The sequence below is a fragment of the Callithrix jacchus genome, chromosome 16 (assembly GCF_049354715.1).
Source record: "Callithrix jacchus isolate 240 chromosome 16, calJac240_pri, whole genome shotgun sequence".
Classification (NCBI taxonomy): Eukaryota; Metazoa; Chordata; class Mammalia; order Primates; family Cebidae; genus Callithrix; species Callithrix jacchus.
In genome coordinates this window covers 26,436,059-26,457,267 of record NC_133517.1, presented here as the reverse complement: position 1 = coordinate 26,457,267, position 21,209 = coordinate 26,436,059, and the positions used below count along the sequence as shown (strand labels likewise).

Genomic DNA, 21,209 nt, shown 5'->3' with positions numbered 1-21,209 from the left:
GACAACAGATGCTGGAGAGGATGTGGAGAAAAAGGAACACTTTTACACTGTTGGTGGGAGTGTAAATTAGTTCAACCATTGTGGAAGACAGTGTGGCGATTCCTCAAGGCCTTAGAAATAGAAATTCCATTTGACCCAGCAATACCATTACTGGGTATATATCCAAAGGACTATAAATCATTCTACTATAAGGACACATGCACACGAATGTTCATTGCAGCACTGTTTACAATAGCAAAGACCTGGAATCAACCCAAATGCCCATTGATAATAGACTGGATTGGAAAGATGTGGCACATATACACCATGGAATATTATGCAGCAATCAGAAATGATGAGTTTGTGTCATTTGTAGGGACATGGATGAATCTGGAGAACGTCATCCTCAGCAAACTGACACAAGAACAGAAAATGAAACACCGCATATTCTCACTCATAGGCGGGTGATGAAAAATGAGAACACATGGACACAGAAAGGGGAGTATTAACACTGGGGTCTATTGGGGGGAAAAGGGGAGGGCCAGTGGGAGGGGGAGATGGGGAGGGATAGCCTGGGGAGAAATGCCAAATGTGGGTGAAGGGGAGAAGGAAAGAAAAGCACACTGCCATGTGTGTTCCTATGCAACTGTCTTACATGCTCTGCTCATGTACCCCAAAACCTAAAATCCAATAAAAAATTAAAAAAAAAAAAAGATATGTTCAGATTTAAAGAAATAAAAAGAATTCATCAATAACAAATCTAAACTATAGAAAAAGCTATAAATTATCTAGGCTGAAGGGAAATAACACAGACATTCAAATCTTTAGAAACAAATGAAGAATACTTTCACTTTATGATTCAAAGTCTTTTGGCCCTTTATTACTCAAAGATTCTGACTCAGATGCTGCCAAGCAGCTTAATTTCTTTTCTCAGCTTCACCTTCACAAACATACATACAAGCATATACACCAAACAGGCAGAAACAGGGAACTATGTAATAACTGTGGTTCATATATACAAGGATCATGTGCCTAAGGTAAACTGAAGATTTCCCAGCTCCTGCAAGAGTAAATCGTTCACACTGCTTAACTTTCTCAAAATATAGCATAGAGGATATATTACTATGAGTTTTTGCCCATTTTTAATCAGGCTATCTAGGCTTCTTACTTGTTGCTCAGTTATAGAATTTACTTATATAGTCTGGATATTAACCACTAACTAGATATAGACAGTTCTCCGAAGAAGATATATAAATGGCCAATAAGCACATAAAAAGATGCTTAACATCACCAATCATTAAATACATGCAAATCGAAACTACAAAGAGATACCACCTCACATTCATTAGGGTGACCATTATCAAAAGAAAAAAAGCATAATATAACATGTGTTGGTGAGGATATAGAGAAATTGGGGCATTTATGTACTGTCGGTGAGACTGTAAAATAGTGCAGCCATTATGGAAACAGTATGAAGACTCCAAAACAATTACCATATGATCAAGCAATCCTACTTCTGAATAGGATTTAAAACATAATTACCATGTGATCAAGCAATCCCACTTTTCAGTTCTTTCAAAAGAACTGAAAGCAGAATCTCAAATAAATATTTGTAAACCCATGTTCACTACTGCACTATTCACAATAACCAAGAAATGGAAGCAACCCAAATATCCATTCATCAATCCATTTATTGATGAATCATCAAATACAATATGATTACACTTATATGTATCTTAGTCTTTCTGCTGATATAACAGAATACCAGGGACCGGGTAATAAAATATAAAGAAAAGTTTATTTCACTCATGGTTTTAGAGCCTGGAAAGGCCAAGAGCATGGCATTGCCATCTGGTGAGGGCCTTTTTACTGTATCATAACATGGTAGAAGGCATCAAATAGTGAAAGCAGGAGTGTGCTAGCTCAGGTTTCTCTTCCTCTTCTTATAAAATCAACAAGTCCTATCATGGGGACCCCATCCTGATAACTTTATCTAATCTTAAATACCACCCAAAGTCCCCACCATCCCCAAATGCCATCAACATACAAATCTGGAGATGAAGTTTCAAACATATGAAATCTGGGACACGTGCAAACCACATCAATAAGGTATCTAAAGTAGGTGGTTGCCAGGGACTTACGGAAAAAGGAAATGGGAAATTGCTCAGTAAATAGTCTTCATTTTGCAAGGTGAAAAAGTTCTTGAGATCTGTTGCACAAGGTGAATACAGTTAACACTGCTGAACTGTACACTCAAAAGTGGTTAAGATGGTAAGTTTTATATATTTTTACCATAATTTTTAAATAAATTCAAAAATATTTAGATACAACTATTTTAGCACAAACAGAATATAAATTATATGTTGAGTGCATTAATTTAGAAAAGCTAGAAAATAAGTAAATAATGAAATGTCAAACCTCTCAAATGCATTCCAATTCTCTTTTGTACTTACTGAATTGGAGATTTCATAGATAAAAGCACAGTAGATGCTAAAAATTTGTGGCACAGTAAATGCTAAATATTTGTCTTCTTCTTTCCCTTCCTTCCATTTTCCTCTACTCAGTCTGTCCCCAACTTCAAATATACGCACTGAATCAGGACAATAAATGAAAAATAATAAAGTATTCTGCTTTTTTCTTCCCTTTGCAGTTCCCCACAACAGATACAGTAGCATTGGTTCAGGAACAATCAAGGAAATTGGCGGGAAGCTCAATTCCAGCCTTCTAGTTATGAAAACCAGACTATTTTTTATATTTCAGGCTCAAGACAGCAGCTCTACCAGGCAGTAGAAAGATATCTGAGTGCCCAAGATCTTCAAAACCAATAAGAAATTAAATAATAAAATATTACTGTATATCTCCTATTCACAATTAATGTACCAGAACTAATTTCAAATTAAAGATAGCAAAACATAAGAGACAACACACCTACTTAACACACATTTTCTTTACTAACCAATGAAACAAAAAATAAGAAAATATATATCATAAATGAATAGCTTATTCCATTAGGAAATATCTTATTCTACATTCTCGTAGAATGGGTTTTCCATCAATTTCATCACATCTTGTTTCTTCCCTTCTGTTTGGGTGAAAAGTTCCATAATAAATAATAAGAACGAGAATTCCAAGAAGAAGAGTAAGAACTACAGTGATAGTGATAGGTATAAAATAGTCTGGATTAAAAATAGAGATGGGGCAAACCCAGAACACAATCAATATCCCCAAAGTGCCCAGTACCCTCACAATATAATAACAAGACACTGAACACTTGGTATTCTGTCCCTTAATATTAAAAAATGTAAAGATAAGAATGAATCCAACAACAATCCTATATAAGAATTCCATACCTACAGAAGTACAAAATTGGGTGTTCTTTTTAAATGCCCATATTATACCTAACAACCAAAGAAACAACAACAGAAATAAAGCAATCTTAACATTTAAGAATAGTAGATGTACAACACTCAGCATCCACGATAATAATGTAAACAACTTGTAAAAGAGATATGTGATTTTGGGACATAACCCATTAAGAAGCTTTTTGTCAGGCAAGGATTTTCTTAAAGCTACTTGATAATCAACAGTTGACCAAGAAATAGCACAGCAAGAGACCATGATAGCTGCATCTACAAAACAAAAAAATAAAAAAGATATTGTCATAGGAATAACAGAAATATTAAATTACTATATGCCATACATACTATATCTATATACACACACCCACAAACACATCAGGCAATTTACTCATCTCACCTAATCCTTTGAAGTAAATATTAATGTCATATATTATGTAATATATATAACATTATATAATATGTGATGTTAATATGTCATATGTTACATACGAGTGAACTAAGGCTTGGAGAGATACACTACTTGACCCAAGCAAAGCTAGCAAGTTGCAGAACTGAGATTTGAACCTGATTCCAAAGTGGACAGATTTATCCATTACATTAGACTGCTTTATTATGATTTTTTTTTAAGTTCATGGAACAAATTTTACTGAGAAACTGATATAATGAAAATTGCAAACTCTGTGAGCTAAGAGACTATGGTTATAATCCTAGTTTTTCTAGATTTTTTGACTGTAGCCTTAGGCATACACCCAATTTACTAAGAGATAATAGCTCAAGCAGGGGGAAGAGAAGGAGAGGGGAGAGAGAGAGAGAGGGTTAAACAGAAAATTTAATATGAGATATTAAACAAGCCCAACTTCCCATATCCTAAAGATATTGAAACAAATGAATATGTGCTAAAACTTACAAATTTCTGTAAAATTGACATCTCTACCCCATTTTTTCTCAACAAATAACAGAAAAGTAAGTTAATTATGTTCTGTTTTATTTTTCTCTCTTCTTTCTTTCTTTCGCTGGAGTACAGTGGTGCAACGTCAACCTCTGCTTCCCAGGTTCAAGCAAGTCTCCTGCCTCAGCCTCCTGAGTAGCTGGGACTACAGGCCCACACCACCATGCCTGGCTAATTTTTGTATTTTTAGTAGAATGAGGTTTTACCATGTTGGCCAGGCTGTTCTTAAACTCCTGACCTCAAGTGATCCACTCGGCTCAGCCTCCCAAAGTGCTGGGATTACAGGTGTGAATCACTGCACCCAGCCTACCACTTTGTATATAATATGATTGAAAGGTAGACTTACAAAAATTTATCTATTGATAAAGATAATGAAGACAGAACCTTATAAATGCCTTTGTGTGCTCTCTTGGTTTTAGCACACACCACCAGACCTCATTAGTCAAACTTCTTTGGAAACTGATTTGAGTAATAATTAAACTCCAGTCTCCTGCACAGAAGGAGAATTACTCTTTCCCTATTTAATTCTGATTTTGATAAATTGGTTCTGTCTATGCAGTAGCAAGGTGAAACCACTGGGTGGTTACAAATTTGGGGGCTGATCCAGGAATGCCCTTGTGACTACCAGCCCATGGTTCAGTACCCCCACTCTAGCAATGGATCCAGAGGCCAGCCCAAGTGGCTGCCTAGTTCTCTTGGACTGGGGGCTGACTCTGGTACTCTTAGCAGGGTACTGCCCACCCAATTTGCATGGATTTAATTGTAATAGAGAAATAGTCCTGGGGAGACATCCTATAACTGTAGCCCCCTCACAGGGTATCTGTAGCTCCAAGTCAGAGTGTCAGTAGTTATAATCCCATTACAAGGTGTCTGATTTGGTGAGTATCCTACATGATGCCAATGCCTCCTCCCTTCTCCCAACTGGTTCTGTAGCCCCATGATACGGTATTGGTCAACAGCCCCATTGCGGGTGTCTGTTTGTAGCTCCCCTACAAGGTGTCTGTCTCAGTTCAGCTCCTTTGAGTGTCTTCATTTGTCTATAGCCGCACTGTGGGGTGTCTGTCTCAGTTCAACTCCTGGAGGGTCGTGGTTGGCTCTCCTTAATTAGTAGGAAGTCTTGGTTTAGGAAACTTCTCATCAATCAGAAAGATATCAGGGAGATTTATCAGACTGAGAATAGAAGGATAGTTTAGAAGGGATACTCTTGGAGTTCTTGGTTAGGAATCTGATTTGGAAGGCCTTCTGTCCATCTTGTCTTGGTGTATGTTTGTATACGTGGAGGGGATCTCGGAAGGAATTGTCTATGGAAGTCCCCCAGTTTTAACTCAGAGAAGCTTCCTTGTCTGGTCACATTCCATGAGTCCAAAAGAAAACTCAACAGGCCTGTCTCAGGGTGACTATCTGCTCTTCACCTTGCCCAGAGCCCACCCATTGCAAACCATTCAGAGGTCATCCTTTCCCACCTGGAGTGGATCAAAGACAACAGGGACAAACAGGAGAAAGTTTCAGTTTTGCCAGGTTGATACTGGGTGCTGAATGAGGTGACTGGTGTCTGTTTTGTTTTGTGTATTTTGCTAGAATGGAAAATGTTAATTTGGTTCACCATGTAGCCCACTGGGCAACATCTTGCAAAATTGAGAATCTTTTGCCTATGGTTCCCTAAAACAGAAAAAGTGGCTTTTGTAAAGTGGCTTGAACCCCACAGCTATGGAACAGCGAGCACGGTCATCAAAAGATGCTCCATTCTTCTAGAAGCTGCAGAGAAAGGGAACCTGGAAACCCAGTATGCCAGCAAAAAAAAAAAAAAAAGTATATGAAATTCTTACCAGCCAAGTTTCTGGTCTTTTTCTCTCTCTTGTCTTTCTCTGTGTGTGTATGTAAATGGCAGACATCACTATTTGTTTCCTGTGCATGAATTTGAGTGACAGAAAAAAAGGATTTGTGAAACTAGTCTGAGGCTGTAGCAAATCTTGTGTGCTAAGAATTTGTCTTTCTGTGCCATTCTGCAATGCATATCACAGGATACAACAAGGGTTTAGGACCCCTATAAGGCTGCTTTTTAAGCTGGCCCAGCAGGCTGGTCAGTTACAAAATTTGCTGTGAATCCCTGAAACTAATACTGGATGAAATTTCTGTCTTGTTTTGTGTCCTTAAGAGCTTAATCTTGTGACCACATGGGGATACTTTCCCTTGGTTTCTGCCATCCAGAAGACAAAAATTGGGGGGTTCATATCATAGCCCTAAAATTATCTTGAGCAGTTAAGAGCCTTTGCAAGCTTGAAATTGGCTGCTCTAGACTTCTTGTGGAGAGAGCAATAGAAACTGCTCAATGCCATGTAACTCAGTATCTAACACTTTGTCTTTTGACAACGGCAGCGTATCTTGCTGGTTTATTATTTGTGTAACTTTAACACTTATTAAAGCTCCCCCTGTCCCAATGATAGTTTCTGATTTCCTGTCTTGAATTTTCCTTTCTCTTAGCAACCCTTGGGGAGATTATAAATCTTATTTTTTAAAAAATGCTTACCATCTCTTTAAAACACTTTATGCATCCACGGTTAAGTTATAACCTTAGTTAAAACTTATTAATTTCACGTGGAAAGTTACTTGTGATAGAATTCAAAAAGAAATAGTGGTTATTCTGGCTAGAGTCTGGTAATAAGAGATTTAAAAGAATTTTTCTTTAGAAAAAAAGCTCTATGAAGAAAATTGCAAAGGGTTCTAAAACGTTTATAAAAATCTTACCTTATGGTCAAACTAACTAAAACTACATAGATTTATAATATTTTAAAAACTAGTTTTAACATTAAACATGCACTAATACAAACATAAACTTTGGTTTTCTCACTTGGAAAAGATTTTTATGTAATATTAAAAGATAATAAAAGGGTTTTTTGTGTGTGTGTGCCCCTTTGGGCAAATGGCAGGGGGGAAATGGGGAAGAGAGAAAAAATACAGATTCAGTTGGCCTCAGGCTATCTCCAATGGGTGTTGTTTGGAAAGCTAAGACTCTTCTATCAGAGTAAAGGGTTTTGCCTTAAAAACATTTGTTTTTCAAGTTACCACCTCGGGGACGTGAATAACCTGTGATCTCATTTTGTTATATCCAGTGTTTTAAGCCTTTGATATTTGACAAACTTTCTAAAATCAAATTATAAAGTATGTCATTTTCTGACCTAATTAATCGTTTAGACATTAGGTCCTCTGAAGTCCAAAAATAATGGGTTTGGCTTATTGGGTATAAAAATTATACAGAAGGCACTGTAAAATTTTAAATGGTGCTTGGCTTTCTTTGGGCTATATTTGCATAAATGTGTTACTGGCATATGTTCCAAAATTATATGAAACTCCTATAATTCTAATATGACTTAGTATATGTTAGCATTAATAATTGTAATTGTTATGTTAAATTATTGTATGCCACAGAGGTAACAAATTTCCTTGTCAATTGTATCTTTAACTATGGCTCCCCTAAAATGTTTTGTCATCCATAGGCAATTGTTACCTTATTTTGATCCTCTTTAAACGGTGGTTTTCAAATTAGTTATAAAACTTTGACAAGTGCTCTTGAATGCAAGTTTCTTATAACTTTGGAAATTATGACATTAGAATGAAGAGAAAAACTTCCAAGATTCCAAGGGAGTGCTGAAATTTTCATGAATATCAAGCAGAACAAGAGCTAACTGAAGGAACTGAACCATTAGAAGAGTAAAGTAGTCTTTCTTGTTTACTTTCTTTACATAAAACATTGCTGATCCTTTTTGTTTTCCAGAGCCAAGAAAACTTTTGAGCTATTTACAGCTTTTAACAATTGAGTAGAATATACTCCTATAAACAAAATTTGGAGCATATTTGTTTCTCTACCTAATTTCTCCAGAATTTGGAACGTATTTGTGAATATTCTCAACTTATGGCAGTATTTTTATTTGCATAAATGCAATTAGAATCTGTTTTCTTTTGTAACAGGACACAAATGGAGAAACCGGTTACTTTACCAAGGCTTTCACTAGAATGGTATACTTTTTTTAATAATTAGATGAGCTCATAGAGTCAATAAGAGCCCCTTGGGAAATCTGGCCTCCTACCTTGTCCACACAGTCCCTATACAAGGTTCCTGATCTGTGGTAAGTAAAAAATGTCACTTTCTAACAGACCGAGGAACCCCAAGTTATCTTGGGACCTCAAAAGGAGAGGAATTTTCTTAACTCATAGGTATTTGAGGTACAAGACCGTGGCTGGGCTAGGCTTAAAAAAAAAAAAAATCTTATCTAAGATTCATTATGGAACAAAGTTCCACCAAAGCCAATTTTTAAAAGCCTATGTGAAAAAATAATCTTGCTGTACTTTATGCAAATAATCAGGCCAATTACAATAAGACTAAAGTTTATTTTGTAAACAAATTAGTTCTATCATGATTTTTTTAAATAAAAATGGGAACTGGAGAGAGAAAAATTATGCTTCAAAAGAAAACACTATAGTACACCTGTTGTTAGCTGTTCTTGAGGTTTTTTTCCTGCAGTTTGGACTAAATCCTAAAGTCTTTGTGGGCTACAAATTCCCAAAATAATGCTTTCGGATTTTTACTTTTAAAAACTAGGAACCGCACTCCTTATCCTAGAGCTCATCATTTACCTTATAGTATGCTGTTGCCTTAAATTCTGTACTAGAACTATAGATGACAATACTATTGCCTTTAACCTGCAAAGCTTGGAAGGCCAGCCCAGCCTATGTGAGTATGATCAGATCAGCCCTTTTTCCATCTTCATTAGCCAACACCTTAAGATTAAGGGTTATAAAACCTAAAGAGAGGGACTGAAACCGCCATTGCAAAACTACACCTGAGACAGTGAAAGGGATCTGACTTAACCAACTCCATCATGCTTCTAACCTCCAAGCTCTCCTTGTTCATTCCTGGGTGTAGGTTGATCTAACTTTGGGAAGAACATAATTTGTAGTTTATAGTTTAAAAGATAATAGGCCTTTCCCAAAACAAGCCTCTTTCTTGCGTGGGGACTAGACTGCCTCTGTAGGACTAACAAATTCACCACAAGATTAGAAATTGTGGTTTAGGAGTCATGCAGCTGAAGGCTAGAAGATTCTGACCATCCCTGAACTGCTCCTAAGATCATTGCTTGAGGTATTTTGCAGACCCTGCACTTGATGGATCAGTTGACACTATCCAGATTGATAAACTGGCTCATCTGATCTTGTAGCCTCATACCCAGGAACTGACTCAGCACAAGAAGACAGCTCTACTCCCTATGATTTCATCACTGACCTGACCAATCAGCACTCCCAGCTCACGGGCTTCCCTCTACCTACTAAACTGTCCTTTAAAACCCTGATCCCCAGGCCAGGCACAGTGGCTTATGCCTGTAATCCCAGCGCTGAGGCAGGTGGATTACAAGGTCAAGAATTCAAAGCAAGCCTGGTCAATATGGTGAAACCCTGTCTCTACTAAAAATACAAAAATTAGCCAAGTGTGGTGGCATGTGCCTGTAGTCCCAGCTACTTGAGAGGCTGCGGCAGAAAAATTGCTTGAACCTGGGAGGTGGAGGTTGCAATGAGCTGAGATCATGCCACTGCACTCCAGCCTGGGTGACAGAGCAAGACTCCATTTCAAAAAAAAAAAAAAAAAAAAAACCTGATCCCCAAATGCTGGGGGAGATTGATTTGAGTAATAATAAAGCTCTGGTATCCTGAAAAAAAAAATTGTCTTCTTTAATCCAAAAATATTTTAATTAAAATAAAAGTTTCCCCTAAATTGCCCCATAATATCTTTTTTACAATCAGTTTTAATTTCTATCAAATTAACATATATACAAGGGGACTTCCAAAAGTTCCTGGAAAATTGAACTAAAAAAATATATAAACTTTATTTTTTACATAAGCTCCATCAAGATCAAGGCATTTTTATAAACCAGGATACCAGCCATACAGTCCATCACTAAAGAACTGAGGATCCTGGATATTTAACCATGTCAATGCATTACTAACTTAAGAAAAATGGGTGCCTTTTAACAGATTTTTTTAAGAAAACAAAAAGTCAGAAAAAGCCAAATCAAGATTCTAAGGTGAATGTCTAAGGATTTCCCATCAAAACTCTCACAAAATTGCTTTTGTTTGATGAAAAAAAGGAGCAGAAGTATTGCCATGATGGAGATGGACTCTCTGGTGAAGCTTTCTGGGATTTTTTCTGCTAAAGCTTTGGCTGACTTTCTCAAAATACTCACAATATGCAGAAGTTATTGTTCTCTGGCCCTCCAGAAAGTCAACAAGCTAAATGTCTTGAGCATCCCAAAAACTCTTTGGGACCTTTGCTCTTGACCAATCCACTTTTGCTTTGACTGGACCACTTCACCTCTTAGCAGCCATTGCTTTGATTGCAGTTTGTCCTCAGAATCATATTGGTAAAGTCACGTTTCATCCCTGTTACAGTTCTTTGAAGAAATGCTTCAGGATCTTAATACCATCTTTTTGAAATTTTCATTGAATGCTCTGATCTTATCTGCAGCTAATCTGGGTGCAGTTTGGGTACCCATTTTCATTTGAGTAAAAAGTTTGCTCAACTGTAATTTTTCACTCAGAACAGTGTGAGCTGAACCAACTGAGATGTCTACAGTGTTGGCTATAAATGTTTCTGCTGTTAATTGTTAGTCCTCTGCAATTCAGTCACAAACAAACTTAATTTTTCTTCATGAATTGACATGGATGATCTGCCACCAAAGAATTCAACAATATTTCATCCATTCTTAAATGAGTTATCCACTTGTAAGCTGCTGATTTATTTGAAGCATTATCCCCACAAACTATTTACAAAGTATCAATGATTTCACCATTCTTCCACCAAAGCTTCATCATAAATTTGCTGTGTGTTCTTGCTTCAACTTTAATATTAACAAGAATTCATGTTGCTGTGATGGGGCGCTTTTCAAACTGCTGTGTTGTCCTTCTTAGTGCCTCAAATTAGATTCTTCTCAGAACATTTTAACAAGTTAGACTGAGTTTATCTGGGTAGAAAGAAAATGTGAAATACATTTGTAGTTGTTTTTATAAATGCATTTTCAATGAACTTTTTGTTGTTGTTGTTGTTGTTGTTACGATGGAGTCTCACTGTGTCTCTCAGGCTGAAGTGCAATGACGCTGCAACCTTCACCTCCTGGGTTGAAGTAACTCTCCTGCCTCCACCTCCTGAAGCTTGGATTACAGGTATCTGCCACCATGCTCAACTAATTTTTGTATTTTCAGTAGAAACAGTTTTGCCATGTTGACCAGGCTGGTCTCGAACCCCTGACCTCAAGTGATCCACCCGCATTGGCCTCCCAAAGTGCTGGGATTACAGGCATGAGCCACCACACCCAGTCCATGAACTTTTTTAAGTCCTCATACTTTAAAAGATAAAAAGTTCTAGAGAGTATGTAAGAAAAATGGCAGTACCTTGCTCTACCTCTCCTTACCCCTCAGTTGTAATCCCCAGAAGAAATCACTATTAACTCTTCTAGCTTTTCTCCTGACATCTATTGTCATATTTATAAAGAATATATATATTGTGCTGAATTAATTTCAGACACTGTTTATTGATTTCCTATTTGAAAAGAAAATTTTAACACATACATATATATACACACACTTCTTCCATTTTCCTCTCCCTCCTCCATCGACCCAAAAGAGCAACATCACAATTTTTGGTAATTCCATATTTGGTGTTTACCTTATGATATGGTTTGGCTTTGTGTCCCCACCCAAATCTCCTCTTGAATTGTAATCCCATAATTCCCATGTATCATGGTAGGGACCCAGTGGGAAGTAATTGAATCATGGGCAGATTTTCCCCCATGCTATTCTCATGATAGTAAGTTCTTATGAGATCTGATGATTTTATAAGGGACCTCTGCCTTCACTAGGCTCTCATTCTTACTCCTACTGCCATGTAAAGAAGGATGTGTTTCTTCCTCTTCCACCATGATTGTAAGTTTCCTGAGGCCCCTACCAGCCAAGCAGAACTATGTGTCAGTTAAACCTATTTACATTATAAATTACCCAATCTCAGGCAGTTCTTTATAGCAGCATGAGAACATACAAATACAGTAAATTTGTAACAGAAATGGGGTGCTGCTCTAAAGATATTCATAAAAAGAGGACCTAAAATAAGATGGCTGAATAGGAACAGCTCCAGTCTGCAGCTCCCAGCAAGACCAATGTAGAAAGTGGGTGATTTCTGCATTTCCAACTGAGGTACGTGGTTCATCCCATTGGCACTGGTTAGACAGTGGGTGAAGACCATGGAGGGCAAGCAGAAGCAGGGTGGGGTGTTGCCTCACCCAGGAAGTGCAAGGGACTAGGGATCTCCCTCCCCTAACCAAGGGAAGCCATAGAGACTGTGCTATCAGGCCCAGATACTATGATTTTCCAATGTTTTTTGCAACCCTCAGACCAGGAGATCCCCTTGTGTGCTTATACTACCAGGACCCTGGGTTTCAAGCACAAAACTGGGTGGCTGTTTGGGAAGATATCAAGCTAGTTGCAGAATTTTTTCTTGTACCCCAGTGGCACCTGGAACCCCAGCGAGACAGAACCATTCACACCCTGGAAACGAAAATGAAGCCAGGGAGCCAAGTGGTCTCACTCAGTGGGTCTCTATTTGCAGATGACATGATTGTCTATGAAGAAAACCCACCATCTCAGCCCCAAAACTCCTTAAGCTGATAAGCAACTTCAGCAAAGTCTCAGGATACAAAGTCAATGTGCAAAAATCACAAGCATTCCTATACACCAACAACAGATGAACAGAGAGTCCAATCACAAGTGAACTCCAATTCACAATTGCTACAAAGATAATAAAATACCTAAAAATTCAATTTACAAGGGACTTAAAGGACCTCATCAAAAAGAACTACAAGCCACTGCTCAAGAAAATAAGAGAACACAAATGGAAAAAACTTTCCAAGCTCATGGATAGGAAAAATCAATATGAAAAAAGCCATACTGCCCAAAGAAATTTGCAGATTAAATGTTATCCCATCAAGCTATCATTGACTTTCTTCACAGAATGGTTAGAAGTGGTCTGGGAGAATACAACAGTGCCTGGGTAGTTTCTGATGTCTAACCCTTTTTTTCCATTTTAGATACTGAAGATAGCTAATTTCTGTTTTCTTTTACTTCCTTATTCTGTTCCTTAATCTATTTTTCCTCTACTGTACTTTTTATTTAGCAAATTCTTGGATGAAGAGCAACTTATTTTTCTCCCCTGCATTCTTAAAATGTTTAGTTTCTGGTTTGTTAATTTCCTTTTCTATTTTTTTGTAATTGCATTTTAGGTTTTGGGGTACATGTGCAGAACGTGCAAGATAGTTGCATAGGTACACACGTGGCAGTGTGTTTTACTGCCTTCCTCCCCTTCACCCACATTTGGCATTTCTCCCCATGCTATCCCTCCCCTATTCCCCCAAATAGATCCCAGTGTGTAGTGCTCCCTTCCCTGTGTCCATGTGTTCTCATTGTTCATCACCCGCCTATCAGTGAGAATATGCAGTATTTCATTTTCTGTTCTTGTGTCAGTTTGCTGAGAATGATGTTCTCCAGATTCATCCATGTCCCTACAAAGAACAGGAACTCATCATTTTTGATTGCTGCATAATATTCCATGGTGTATATGTGCCACATTTTCCCAGTCCAGTCTATCATTGATGGGCATTTGGGTTGGTTCCAGGTCTTTGCTATTGTAAACAGTGCTGCAATGAATATTCGTGTGCATGTGTCCTTATAGTAGAATGATTTATAGTCCTTTGGATATATACACAGTAATGGGATTGCTGGGTCAAATGGAATTACTATTTCTAGGTCCTTGAGGAATCACCACACTGTCTTCCACAATGGATAAACTAATTTACACTCCCACCAGCAGTGTAGAAGTGTTCCTATTTCTCCATATCCTCTCCAGCATCTATTGTCTCCAGATTTTTTAATGATCGCCATTCTAACTGGCGTGAGGTGGTATCTCAATGTGATTTTGATTTGCATCTCTCTAATGACCAGTGATGATGAGCATTTTTTCATATGTTTGTTGGCCTCATGTATGTCTTCTTTTGTAAAGTGTCTGTTCATATCCTTTGCCCATTTTTGAATGGGCTTGTTTTTTTCCTGTAAATCTGTTTGAGTTCTTTGTAAATTCTGGATATCAGCCCTTCGTCAGATGGGTACACTGCAAAAAATTTTTTCCCATTCTGCTGGTTGCCGATTCACTCTAGTGACTGTTTCTTTTGCCGTGCAGAAGCTGTGGAGTTTCATCAGGTCCCATTTGTCTATTTTGGCTTTTGCTGCCAATGCTTTTGGTGTTTTGGTCATGAAGTCCTTGTCCTGAATGGTTTTGCCTAGATTTTCCTCTAGGGTTTTAATGGTGCTGGGTCTTGTGTTTAAGTCTTTAATCCATCTGGAGTTAATTTTAGTGTAATGCGTCAGGAAGGGGTCCAGTTTCTGCTTTCTGCACATGGCTAGCCAGTTTTCCCAACACCATTTATTAAATAGGGAGTCCTTTCCCCATTGCTTGTTTTTGTCAGCTTTATCAAAGATTGCATAATTGTAAATACGTTGTGTTAACTCTGATGCCTCTGTTCTGTTCCATTGGTCTGTATCCCTGTTTTGGTACCAGTACCATGCTGTTTTGATTACTGTAGCCTTGTAGTATAGTTTGAAGTCCGGTAGTGTGATGCCCCCTGCTGTGTTCTTTTTGCTTAGAATTGACCTGGCTATGCAGGCTCTCTTTTAGTTCCATATGAAGTTCAAGGTGGTTTTTTCCAGTTGTGTGAAGAAAGTCAATGGTACCTTGATGGGGATAGCGTTGAGAATGTAAATTACTTTGGGCAGTATGGCCATTTTCACGATATTGATTCTTCCTAACCATGAACATGGAATGTTTCTCCATCTGTTTGTGTCCTCTCTGATTTCGTTGAGCAGTGGTTTGTAGTTCTCCTTGAAGAGGTCCCTTACATTCCTTGTTAGTTGTATTCCTAGGTATTTTATTCTCTTTGTAGCAATTGTGAATGGCAGTTCATTCTTGATTTGGCTCTCTTTCAGTCTGTTATTGGTGTATAGGAATGCTTGTGATTTTTGCACATTGATTTTATATCCTGAGACTTTGCTGAAGTTGCTTATCAGTTTCAGGAGTTTTTGGGCTTAGACGATGGGGTCTTCTAGATATACTATCATGTCATCTGCAAATAGAGACAATTTGGCTTCCACCTTTCCTATTTGAATACCCTTTATTTCTTTTTCTTGCCTGATTGCTCTGGCTAGAACTTCCAGTATTATATTGAATAGGAGTGGTGAAAGAGGGCATCCTTATCTAGTGCTGGATTTCAAAGGGAATGCTTCCAGTTTTTGCCCATTCAGTATGATATTGGCTGTTGGTTTGTCATAAATAGCTTTTATTATTTTGAGATACGTTCCATCAATACCGAGTTATTGAGGGTTTCTAGCATAAAGGGCTGTTGAATTTTGTCAAAGGCCTTCTCTGTGTCAATTGAGATAATCATGTGGTTTTTGTTTTTGGTTCTGTTTATGAGGTGAATTACGTTTATAGACTTGCGTATGTTGAACCAGCATTGCATCCCCAGGATGAATCCTACTTCATCATGATGGATAAGCTTTTTGATGTGCTGTTGCAGTTGGCTTGCAGTATTTTACTTAGGATTTTTGCATCTATGTTCATCATGGATATTGACCTGAAGTTTTCTTTTCTTGTTGGATCTCTGCCGGGTTTTGGTATCAGGATGATGTTGGTCTCATAAAATGATTTGGGAAGGATTCCCTCTTTTTGGATTATTTGGAATAGTTTCAGAAGGAATGGTACCAGCTCCTCTTTGTGTGTCTGGTAGAATTCGGCTGTAAACCCATCTGGACCTGGTCTTTTTTTGTGTGGTAGGCTCTTAACTACTGCCTCAACTTCAGACCTTGTTATCGGTCTGTTCATAGTTTCGGCTTGCTCCTGGTTTAGGCTTGGGAGGACACAAGTGTCCAGGACTTTATCCATTTTTTCCAGGTTTACTAGTTTATGTGCATAGAGTTGTTTGTAATATTCTCTGAAGATGGTTTGAATTTCTGTGGGATCTGTGGTGATTTCCCCTTTATCGTTTTTTGTTGCATCCATTTGGTTATTCTCTTTTCTTTTTAATCAATCTGGCTAGTGGTCTGTCTATTTTGCTGATCTTTTCAAAAAACCAGCTCTTGAATTTATTGATTTTTTTGAAGTGTTTTTCGTGTCTCTACCTCCTTCAGTTCTGCTCTGATCTTAGGTATTTCTTGTCTTCCGCTACGTTTTAAGTTTTTTTTTTTCTAATCTTCCTCCTCCAGCTCTTTCAATTTTGACAATAGGGTGTCAATTTTGGATCTCTCCACTCTTCTCATATGGGCACTTATTGCTATATATTTTCCTCTAGAGACTGCTTTAAATGTGTCCCAGAGATTCTGGTATGTTGTGTCTTCGTTCTCGTTGGTGTCGAAGAACTTCTTTATTTCTGCCTTCATTTCATTGTTTATCCAGTCAACATTCAAGAGCCAGTTGTTCAGTTTCCATGAGGCTGTGCGGTTCTGAGTTAGTTTCTGAATTCTGAGTTCTAACTTGATTGCACTATGGTCTGAGAGACTGTTTGTTATGATTTCAGTTGTTTTGCATTTGCTGAGGAGTGCTTTACTTCCAATTACGTGGTCAATTTTAGAGAAGGCATAATGTGGTGCTGAGACGAATGTATATTCTGTGGATTTGGGGTGGAGAGTTCTGTAAATGTCTATCAGGTTTGCTTGTTCCAGGTCTGAGTTCATGTCCTGGATATCCTTGTTAATTTTCTGTCTGGTTGATCTGTCTAATATTGACAGCGGAGTGTTAGAGTCTCCCACTATTATTGTGTGGGAGTCTAAGTCTCTTTGTAAGTCATTAAGAACTTGCCTTATATATCTGGGTGCTCCTGCATTGGGTCCATATATATTTAGGATCGTTAGCTCTTCTTGTTGTATCGATCCTTTTACCATTATGTAATGTCCTTCTTTGTCTCTTTTGATCTTTGTTGCTTTAAAGTCTATTTTATCAGAGATGAGAATTGCAACTGCTGCTTTTTTTTTGCTCTCCATTTACTTGGTAAATCTTCCTCCATCCCTTTATTTTAAGGTTTTGTGTATCCTTGCATGTGAGATGGGTTTTCTGGATACAACACACCAATTGGTTTTGGCTTTTAATCCAATTTGCCAGTCTGTTTCTTTTGATTGGTGCATTTAGCCTATTTACATTTAGGGTTAATATTGTTATGTGTGAATTTGATACTGCCATTTTGATGCTAGCTGGCTGTTTTGCCCATTAGTTGATAGAGATTCTTCATTTTGTTGATGCTCTTTAGCATTTGATATGTTTTTGGAATGGCTGGTACTGGTTGTTCCTTTCTATGTGTAGTGCTTCTTTCAGGAGCTCTTGTAAAGCAGGCCTGGTGGTGACGAAATCTCTGACTACTTGCTTGTTCGCAAAGGATTTTATTTTTCCTTCACTTACGAAGCTCAGTTTGGCTGGATATGAAATTCTGGGTTGAAAGTTCTTTTCTTTAAGAATGTTGAATATTGGCCCCCACTCTCTTCTGGCTTGGAGGGTTTCTGCCAAGACATCTGCTGTGAATCTGATGGGCTTCCCTTTGTGGGTGACCCGACCTTTCTGTCTGGCTGCCCTAAGCATTTTCCCCTTCATTTCAACCCTGTTGAATCTGACGATTATGTGCCTTGGGGTTGCTCTTCTTGTGGAATATCTTTGTGGTGTTCTCTGTGTTTCCTGGACTTGAATATTGGCCTGCCTTGCTAGGTTGGGGAAATTTTCCTGGATAATATTTTCCAGAGTATTTTCCAGCTCGGATTAATTCTCTTCATCACATTCAGGTACACCTATCAAACGTAGATTAGGTCTCTTCACATAGTCCCACACTTCTTGGAGACTTTGTTCATTCCTTTTTGCGCTTTTTTCTGTAATCTTGGCTTCTCGTTTTATTTCATTGAGTTGATCTTCGACTTCTGATATCCTTTCTTCTGCTTGGTCAATTCGGCTATTGAAACTTGTGCATGCTTTGTGAAGTTCTCGTGTTGTGTTTTTCAGCTCCTTAAATTCACTCATATTCCTCTCTACGTTGTCCATTCTTGTTATCATTTCCTCAAATATTTTTTCAAGGTTCTTAGTTTCTTTGCATTGATTTAGAACATGATCTTTTAGCTCATGGAAGTTTCTCATTACCCACCTTCTGAAGTCTGATTCCATCATTTCATCACACTCATTCTCTGTCCAGCTTTGTTCCCTTGCTGGTGACAAGTTTTGGTCCTTTGTAGGAGGCGAGGTGTTCTGGTTTTGGGTGTTTTCCTCCTTTTTGTGCTGGTTTCTTCCCATCTTTGTGGATTTATCCACCTGTCATCTGAGTGGTTGCTGATTTTCCGATTTGGTCTCTTAGTGGACATCCAGATTGATGATGAAGTATTTCTGTTTCTTAGTTTACCTTCTAACAGTCTGGCCCCACTGCTGTAGGACTGCTGAGGTCCACTCCAGGCCCTGCTTGCCTGGGGAACTCCTGTAGCAGCTGCGGAACCATGAGGGTTGCTACCAGATTCTTCTTCTGCTATCTTTGTCCCTGAATGATGCCCACCAAATGTCAGTCTGATCAGTACTTTTTCAGGTGACCCTTTGGATATACAGGGGTCAGGGAGCTGCTTGAGGAGACTGTCTGTACTTTATAGGAGCTCAAGTGCTGAGCTGTGAGCTCCGTTGTTCATTCAGGGCTGCTAGGCAGGAAGGTTTAAGTCTCCTGCAGCAGAACTCATAAGCCCCTTTTTTTTCCTCAGGTGCTCTGTCCCAGCAAGTTAGGGCTCCATTTATGAGTATCCGTTGCATTGTCCTGCCCAGCAAGGGGGCAGTCTAATCACTGCTTGCCTGCAGTGGCTATGCTGAGCTGCCATGGGCTCCGCCCTGTTGCTGTGGGCTCCGCCCTGCTGTCATGGGCTCCACCCTGTTGCTGTGGGCTCCGCCCTTCTGCCGTGTGTAATTCCCTGTAGTCCTGTTTATGTGGGTGTGCTCGCCTCTGTAGCGGCAGACTCTCTCTGTTATTGTGGGTTGCCCTGGCAATGGCAGGCTGCATCAGCAATGGCAGTGTAGCTCCATAAGGGTCGAGGGCCTCAGTAATGGTGGACGCCCCTCCCCCTCCGAGCTGCACTGTCCTGGGTTCTGCTGTGCTTGCCGTGAAACTCTCAACCCCGAGCGTTTCCAATTGCTGTTTTATTTGTTTTTGTGGGGGTGCGACCCGCTGAGCCTGATCACCTGGCTCCCTGTTCAGAGCCCTTTTTTTTTTTTTTAAGTTGAGTGGTTGACTCTCTCCCAGGTGTTCCAGTCACCTGCTGCAAGGGCACTGGGATCTGTGTGATTTCCTGTGCAGCAATCTACTGCACCGGCTCAAACCACGTTGCTGCCCAGGAATCTCCTGGGCTGGCTTTCTGCTTATGTCTCGTTTAATCAGATGAATGTGCTAATCTGCCTTCCAAAATCTCCAATTGCCAGTTTAACAGGGCAACCAAACCAGCGTATTTTGTATGGACTGTCGCTGCGCTGTGGCCTCTGCCCAAAGAGCCACACCAGCCCAAACTTCCGCGCCGCCCATGGGGCTCTTACACCTGGGAATCTCCTAGTCTGTGGACAATAAACATCCATATGGAAATGTGGTGTCCACTCACCCTCTGCGAATTGACTGGGAGCTGAAATCCTGAGTTGGTTCTACAGCACCATCTTCCTAAGTCCTCTCCTTTTCTATTTTTTACCAAGTTGAGGAAATTCCCCTCTATTCTTAGTTTGCTGAGAGTCTTTAATCGTAAATGGATGTTAGGTTTGGTCAAATGCTTTCTCTGCATCTGTTAATATACTCTATGATTTTTATTCCTTAGCCTGCTGACTTGATGAATTACCTTTGTTGATTTTCATCCTTCTGTATTCTTTAGGTAAAATATCCTCATTCTTTTATATAAATTTATAACTTATTTTTTCTTTTCCTTTTCAATTTTTTTTCCTGAAGGGAATGAAAAAGACTTCTTACACATTTTAAAGGCTTGCTGTCTTCTTGAATAATGAGTTTTCCTTTCTCCTCATACTTTCCTTTTTCTCCTTCACCAATTTAAGATTATGTGTTGTTGTTTTCATCTCACAGTGTCTTTCTTGGCCATATTTATATAAGACATTATAAAGCTTATGTTTGCTCTTAAAATTCATTCCTTTAATTTATTTGGAAAAACACTGAGGACCTACTCTGTGCCAACACAAAACAAAAATTCATTCACCATTTACTCTAAGGTTCTACATAAGCTTAACACATCTTGCCCAGAAATGTGAGGACATGAGATTTGGGAGGGGCCAGGAGAGGAATGAGATGGTTTGGTTTTGTGTTCTCACCCAAATCTCATCTTGAATTATAATCCTGTAAGCCCTACATCTCATGCAAGGGACACAGCAGAGGTGACTGAATCAGGGAGGCAGTTTCCCCCATACTATTCTCAAAATGGTAAGTTCTCACAAGATCTGATGGTTTTATAATGGGCTTCCCCCTCATTTGGCTCTCATTCTTCTCCCTGTCACCATGTGAAGGAGAATGTGTTTGCTTCCTCATTGCCATGTTTTTAAGTTTCCTGAGGCCCCCCCGCCATAGCCCTGTAAAACAATTAAACCTCTTTTCTTTATAAGTTATCCAGTTCTTTATAGGAGCATGAGAATAAACCAATTCACCTTATTATAACTACATAAGTACAGTGTTTTTATTGCTTACTTTAAAAAAGAAAAAAAAACAAAAAAAAAAAAGGAAGAAACACTTTATATTTCCTTTCTTTTAAAATGTGTCATTATTCCTGGAGTTAACAATTACCTTGTTTCA

The 21,209-nt window shown here is 38.7% G+C and overlaps 1 protein-coding gene across 3 annotated transcripts in view; it reads right to left on the bottom strand.

The window, feature by feature from the left end:
* Window positions 1-1,654: 1,654 nt before the first annotated feature.
* Window positions 1,655-21,209, bottom strand: part of XKR9 (XK related 9) — a 63,714-nt gene continuing 44,159 nt past the window's right edge. For all 3 annotated transcript variants that reach the window (XM_054246624.2, XM_054246625.2, XM_017965397.5), the window contains one exon: window positions 1,655-3,608. In XM_054246624.2, coding sequence (XP_054102599.2) covers window positions 2,980-3,608 — 629 coding nt within the window. In that variant the 3' untranslated portion in view covers window positions 1,655-2,979. The remainder of the gene's footprint in view (window positions 3,609-21,209) is intronic.